This window comes from Fusarium vanettenii, assembly GCF_000151355.1.
Source record: "Fusarium vanettenii 77-13-4 unplaced genomic scaffold NECHAsca_190_unmapped, whole genome shotgun sequence".
Taxonomy (NCBI): Eukaryota; Fungi; Ascomycota; class Sordariomycetes; order Hypocreales; family Nectriaceae; genus Fusarium; species Fusarium vanettenii.
This window is the reverse complement of record NW_003315700.1, coordinates 4,348-11,980: the sequence shown is the minus strand read 5'-3', so window position 1 is coordinate 11,980 and position 7,633 is coordinate 4,348. Positions and strand designations below refer to the sequence as shown.

The 7,633-nt window shown below is 37.3% G+C and overlaps 1 protein-coding gene across 1 annotated transcript; it reads right to left on the bottom strand.

The window, feature by feature from the left end:
• Positions 1-1,003: 1,003 nt before the first annotated feature.
• On the bottom strand, positions 1,004-2,526 carry NECHADRAFT_56726 (uncharacterized protein; the record flags this gene model as incomplete). Its single annotated transcript, XM_003039064.1, has 4 exons — positions 1,004-1,430; positions 1,492-2,167; positions 2,225-2,360; positions 2,410-2,526. 4 exons carry the CDS (start codon positions 2,524-2,526, stop codon positions 1,004-1,006), a joined length of 1,356 nt encoding a protein of 451 aa, XP_003039110.1.
• Positions 2,527-7,633: the final 5,107 nt, after the last annotated feature.

Below are 7,633 nucleotides of genomic sequence, written 5' to 3'. Positions count from 1 at the left end.
TGCAAGGATCAGGGATCTATTCTTCGTCTTGGAAACGGCACACGAACCTGTTTAACTATTATTCCTTGTCTGGTCCGAGTAAGTCGGAATTGATTATTGTGTTGCCATGATCCCTATCAATCTAGCGGGTTCCTTTTCTTGAGCTATCCGTGATATGGTATTTGAGGCTCATAGTTTGTTGGAGAAATAGAACACACTAACCACAGCTAGATCGTATGTTTCGCGACTCTTCTCTGGGACTTCCAAAGAGGGATCTCACGCAGTTCTCGGTGAGGCAAACATAATATAAAATTGTAAGGGCAATTAATCAATTGATAGTAATGAAGATTTGGTCAGAGAAAGAGCCCAAAAGCTGCTCCTTTCTCGTTGACCGTGACGAATGCGATGATGATGGTTGAAGGCATCTTGGCCTCTGACCCTTTTCTACGTACAGGAAATTGCCTAATGGCCCAAAACGGCTTAGCACCTTTTTCCCCCAGCTCAATCCCATGAGTGCCCAAGGACCTCCAAGCCGTACCTCGCTCCAGTGTTATTCCGTTAACAATTAGTGGGTGATGCAGGAGGTCTAGCTGCTACGCCCTTATGATCTCAGTACTTACTCCTAAGGCCGAGTTGAGATGAGGATGATGCACTGTCTCTATTAAGTGATTTGATTGGTCTCACCCCCCTTGGGGTACTTGCTTGGAGGTCCTTGGGCACTCATGGGATAGGTACGGGTCGCGGCACGTCTCGTACCATAGTGAATGCGTGTTAGATGCCGTAACAGTAGACGGGATTTAAAACACGACATTGACATCAAGCTTGGTGCCGCGTGGTGGTAACAGAAGTGGCGGTCTTAAGAAAAAAGAAGTGTCATCATCAACAACAAAGCAGCGGGTCATTAGGTAGATTACGAAAAGTCATGGTATTACAAGTTATTAGATAGGTGTCCTAAGTTATCCACATATCTTCACCATATTCAACGGCTTCCTCTCAACCTAGACTCTGATTTCTCCCCAAGGCATCACTGCTTCCCCTCTTCGTGTGGCCTTAAAGGAACGAGGGCGATCTCATCACTCTCGCTGTATCGCAAACGGTAAGTCTTGTGGAAAATAATGCCCGGGGCTTCCACGTCGTGCTCCTCTTCGGAATTCGGTCGATCAGCGCTGACGGTTGCAACCGTTTGGGCCCGCGCTCTGCTACCCGTGTGCTGAGGGCCGTTGCTCTGCTCGTTGTATTGATTGCCTCTGCTGTGTTGCGCCGAAGCGGTGGACAGAATGGGGAAGATTCTGACGAGAACTACGCGGATGGTGGGAAGACAGGCGCATATGATGCCAACGGTGATCTCGATGGTGGACCAGATAGACACGTTGTATAGCTCCCATGTCTTATTCATGGACTTTCCGTAGTGCACTAACGCCTGGAAACGAACAATACTCACGATAGTCACTCTAAGGGGGGAGTCAACAGCCATCATCTCTATAGTAGGGGTTGATGTGGTAGGCGACTTACAGGGTGCCAACGCTGAACATGATAGCTACACTGAGCTTCTTTTTCCAGTGAAGCTGAAGACTTCGCAACTGCCACAGAGGCACGGCGAGGATCCAAAAGTCCAGGGCGACACTGAAGCTCGCGTGTGACCATAGAGTAGCGTTTGAATCGGTACATGTACCCTCGTGGAGTCCATCCCACTGGTGCCAGAAGTACGAGATAGGCCGGCAGGAAAAGATATCGACAAGGACAAACGCAAATCCCCATACCGAGGTGAATATAAAGGTACCCCAGAGCAGGCGTTGGGTTTCCTGAGCAGGGAAGATGCGTATGTAGAAGCTAATAATGGATAGTTTCACAAACGCTATCTGCACGAAGTAAAGGATACCTAGGAAGTAGCAAAACCGAGTTATTGCCGTGATGCTAGAAGGCGTGAGAGTCCAAATATCTTTGCCGAGGCCATTGGGCGTTGTGCCATAGACAGTGATGACAGCGGTGGGGACAAAGGAGAGCATGCTTGCCAGCACTAGCCAGTCGTCTATACCCAGGCGGACAGTCGACACGATCATCTTGTATCCAAATCGAACGGCAACAAAGACTCCCGTTATTATAGCGAGGGCGTTAGTGAGGTGGACGAACTGTTGCGCGCGGTCACGTATCGGAGCACCGCACGCTGCTAAACTCGAATTCTGGGCCGCTGGAGGAATAGCTGGCATTAGCAAAGATGGACAGAGTGGTTTGCAAAGATACGCACCCAATGCTTCGGGTATGGTACAGCCCGCAGACACGCAAGTGGTGAGGTTCTGCTGAAACCCTTGGTCTGTACATAGGCATGTCTGGTTACTGGGGGCGCAGAAGCCTCCTTGGAGGGCGTCGGCGATGCATTCCGCCTAGAGGAGCTTGTCAGGGAGCGAACTTGGAGCGGGGGGTGCGCCGTACTGCACAGTCGGGATACTCGGACAAGCTAGGTGAATCGGCGTCTCGTGCAAGCGCTGCTGATATAAAAAATGAGACAAAGACACCTAACCCAAGTGTTAGACGGTGCTGGAGGCCCATGGCAGTAATAATTCAGGCGAGCATGGACAGATCGACAAGACTGAACGCGACGCTGCGGGGGGGGCTCCGTCTCTTTGTACGCAACCTCCGTATTTGATTACGAAGAATTAATTTACGTGCCAAAGTCTACTTGCGCCACGGCTCTCCATGTGCCGCTTTGCGGGGAGGCCAGGGTTCGGGTGCAACCTTGACTGCCCCGGAACGCCACCATCGCGAGTCATTTATATGCTTGCGAGGACCCCATCTCCTTGCTTGCGCGAAGACTACCAATGCGTACTTTGCAAGGATCTAAACCAATTACGGTTAGCGCCTGAGCTCACACGCTCTGGTTGTAATATAATCATAACAGCCTCCTGCATGATATAGCAGGCACTTAGATAGTGCCTTAGCAGTGGGGCGAGTACGCGATGGTAGTCTTCGCGCAAGCAAGGAGATTGGGGTTCCGCGGGAGGCTATTAGTTGGGGTTGTGCTTTGACCTTTTGTGGGCTTGCTAGCTTGACGACCTCGGCCAGCCCAAATGTCAATACTTCTCTGTCACCATCTCTGGCTTAGGTGTCGCTAACATTGTGCATCACCTACAGCAGACGAAAGCTGTCTCTCAGGGAAAGAATGCTATGGTGACCATCTATTGGTCTTGCAATCCTGTCCGACGACATGTGCGTTCCCGAGAGGGCTACATACAGTGGACGGTGGTAAAGTTAGTTTACTTGTGGGAGCCTCCAATTCGGCAACCCCGTGAGAGCTGCCGCTCCCACGGGGGCGCACTGACCAGCAAAAGGGGCCCTTCACTCGAAAAGAAAAAATATACTTCTGAAAGGGGGGGGGGGACGATAACTTACCACAATAACGTGCATGATAAGCATACCGGTCAAATAAGCTTGCTGGTTGTTACGGGCGAGCCCGTAGAGAGAGGTTATGCCCGAGGAAGAACAAAACTAAAGGTTAGCCTAACCTTTGACTGAGACCCCGCTATTATGACGAGAGGATATTTCCTAAGGGATTTATTAATATTTAATTTATATAGTTAAGAGAAATTAAATTAACTTTATTTAACTTATATATCTTCTTTCCCTATAATTAATTAATATAATAGGGTTAGTTTCTTACCTAATATTATTGCCCTTAATTATATTATAGCTATAATATAAGGCTCCCTCTCTATTAGTCTTATCCCTAAGGCTAGCTTTAGAGACTAAGTATCGCTATAAGTAACTTAGATTTATAATTATTCCCTTTATTAATATAATATTAGGTTATATTAAAAAATCATCTTTGTATCTTAAATTTACTACTATATGCTATAATAACCTTTTTTATTTAATTAATAAATTTAGTTTTAAGATACCTTAGTATTCTATATACTTCTATATTAATTACTATCTATATATAGTAACTAAAGGGAAATAATATTATAATTTTTATATCGAGAAAAAATATATAAATTATAATTTTAGCGGTATTTCTTTATAAGCTTATAGGTTAGTATTTTCCTTAGTAATAGGTATATACTAATATATTTTAATTACTTATATTTCTTAAGAGAAAGATTATCTTAAAGAATAAAAAGAGAAAGCTAAGGTAGACCTTCTAGAGGCCTTATCTCGCTTATAATAGCTTTATTATTAAGAGAAATATCTTTATAAGAAGGCTATTAAGATAATTTATTATAATTACAAGGACTTAAATAAGCTAGATAAGGTAAAGTATCACAATAAAGAGGCTTATTATAATTTAGAGGCTTAGGCTTTATTTAAGGTTTAATTATTAGAAGATTATAAGGTTATTAATTAGAGTATTATTCTTAAGTCTATTTTATTTTTATTGAATATTATTAATAGAAATTCTTTAAAAAATATTATATATTAATAAATTATTCTAAGGGTTCTTATATATTTTCTAAGTTAAGGTAATTTTTTTATTTAATAAAATATATTATATTATTAATTTTATTTATATTAAAAATAGCTTTTATAATATATTTTTTTAGTTTATTAACTTCTATATTAGGTTTATTATTTATTTTTACTTAGATAGTATTTTATATTAATTTAAATAATAAGATATAAAAGATTAAATAAAGCTTAACCTTAGGTAATAAGTCTAATTTATAATTATATTTTAAGATTTTTTATTTAACTTTATAAAGTCTAATATATTTATAATTAAGTTTTTTATTTTATTATTTTATTTTAATATTTTTTATTATTAGGTAGATTATATTTCCCTTTAAGAAAGTTAATCTTTTAATCTTTTTCTTATTAATATAGGTTATTATTTTATTCTTAATAAATTTAAGTTTTATTTATATTTCTTTATATAAGTTCTTTAATTAATTATTAATAAAAATAGCTTTTAAGTTAATAATAATATCTTAGGATTATTAATAGATATCTAGGGTAAATCTAAAGTTAATATAAGCTAATATAATCTTTATGCTTTTATTAATTACTATATTATAGGCTAGCTAGGTAGCTAATAGCTTTTTAATTTAATTAGTTTATTTATAATTAATATAATATTAAAGGTATTATTTTAGTATTTAATTTATATATTTTATTTATTTCTTTATTTCTTTATAATATATAATAAAGAGCTTATAGTTAATTCTTAAGTATCCTATAAGGCTTTATTAGAATTTTAAAGTAAATAATAATCCTCGATTTATAATAATCTCTAGTAATATATTATATATCTTAGCGATATAGAAGTAAAAAAAGTAAGTAAATTCTTTTATTATTATTAATTCTCTATAAGGTATAAAATAAGAAAATTTTATAAATCTATTTATAATAATAAGAATATTATTATAGAAGTTTTTAATAGTTAATTCTTTTAATAGGGGTAATTTTATAATAAAATCTATTATAATAGCTTCTTATAATAGCTAAGGTACCGATAAGGGTTATAATTTACTATATAGCTTATAATATTATACCTTAGTTTTTATATAAAACTTATATTAATTAATAATTATTAAAATATTTTTCTTTATATTAAGAAAAATATATATTATCTTAATTTATTCTAAGGTTTTATTAATTCCTTAGTATTTATATAATTAATAATTATATATTTTATATATAAAGTTATATTATAATTCCTTTAGTATTTATTACTTATTTATTTTTTTATTATTTAGATATTATTTATTCTACTCTAGGATCTTTATAAGGAATAAATTACCTTATTTTATTATATAGGTTATATTTAAATATTATTATTACTTGATATATTTTGTTAGATAAACAGAATACACCAAACCATACAGCCAAAGGAGGGATTTGCCATATAGCTTTTCTTTAAGGTCTTTTTAAAAGAGAGATCTCACGCACTTTCTCGTGAGGCAAATTCAATATAAAATAGTAAGAGTAATTAATTAATTAATAGCAATAAAGATATGACCCTCAAAGGAGCCTAAAAGTCCTCTGCTCGAAGCTAGCGAAAGTAATGATGAAGGTGAGGCTCTGTGGCCTCTGCCTCCTTTTCTACGTACAAGAAATTGCTCTGCAGCCCAAAATGGCTTAGCACGCTTTTCCCCTAACTCAATACTCGAGTCTATATACTCGGAGACCGCTATAGAATCATCCAAATAATAAACATTTCCTTTTAGAAGCTTTACAAAGCCTTAATAAACCTAGAGATAAATAAAGATAGCATTAGTAAGATCTTAGCACTATTACGATTTAGTTTCAAGGAGCTAATTCTAGAGAAATTAAGATAGCTTCTAGTCCATTATGCCACGTATATTATTAAGCATTTATAAGAGAATAAGGAGTTCTAGGAGCTTTTAGAAAATTACAATAATTTATCAAAGGCACTTATTAGATCTATATTACTAAGATTAGAATAGAGATAATCTTCTTAGAAGTATTATCCAATCTATAACCAATTCGCAGAGAATCTTTTCCCAGTTATAAATATCCTCCCCGGCTCTTACATAGCCATACTTAAAGCCGCTACATTAGCAGAACATAGAGGCATGGGTCGCATACTGTGCAGTCTATGCCGATAGACTCATAGACGAAAACCAATATCTATAGTACCTCAATTTAACTAAGTTAAGCTATCATATTAGTCTAAATAGAACTATTCCGAGATTATGCGTATCTATCGCTATATATACTTCTCTAACTTATTAGCATACTTCACATACGGCGATTTTTGGGCATTGAATTACCGGCAGTTGCCGGCAGTTATCGACAATGAGCTAGGTATATTAAACAAAATCCTTAGGTGTTATATATTGCTCCGCTTCTAGCCTGGCCTCCATAGTATTAAGGTCTATTAGTGCCTTAATGACTTCATCATAGTCAGCAACATTATCCTCCCTAATAGGCTACCGGAATAGCCACAATTACTAATAGTTCTAGAGGTTATTTAAGAGATATAATAGCTACTTATAGTTTAGACCGTGGTGGGGTTGCCTAGTCATCTTATCTATCTCAGGGGACCAGCCTAACGCCTAGATTATATTAATAGATAGGGGGTTAATATAAGCGAGGCTATTCTCCCACTATTTCGGAGGTTAATATACTACATAGCTCTTACTAAAAGCCCATAGTTTAGCATAGATATATTTCTTCTACTTAAGAAGCATATAGCCTACCTCTAGGTAGCGAATCCTTAGGAGCATAGAGCACCGTATAAGAGTTCCGCCCTCATAGTCTTTTATATACCTCCTCCAAATTAAGTCATCTAACGCAATCTCCTTTATAAAACCCTATTTCTTAAAAAAAGGGATAGCCAAATTATCAGCATAGGTCAAGAGATATATTATATCCAATAAGGCTCTCCCGGCCACTATTAATATTAACGACGTAAAATTTTATATCGCCGTTACATTCTTAACAACTACGGGCTATATAGCATATTAGTCACATTATAAATGGAGCACAGGGTTTCGAGATAGCAATACCTTTTCGGGAAGTAGGATAGGTCCTATCTCTAGTCCCTTCTGTGCCGGAAGCAATGGTATGGAGTCAATTCGCTGGCCGCGACTCATGGGAGTCGACGAGGCAGTATGATCCATCACGCCAGGATTCGAGCCTTAACCAACGCATAAAAAAGAAATAAAGGTTAGCAAAAATGCCAGCAAGCGAGAAAGCT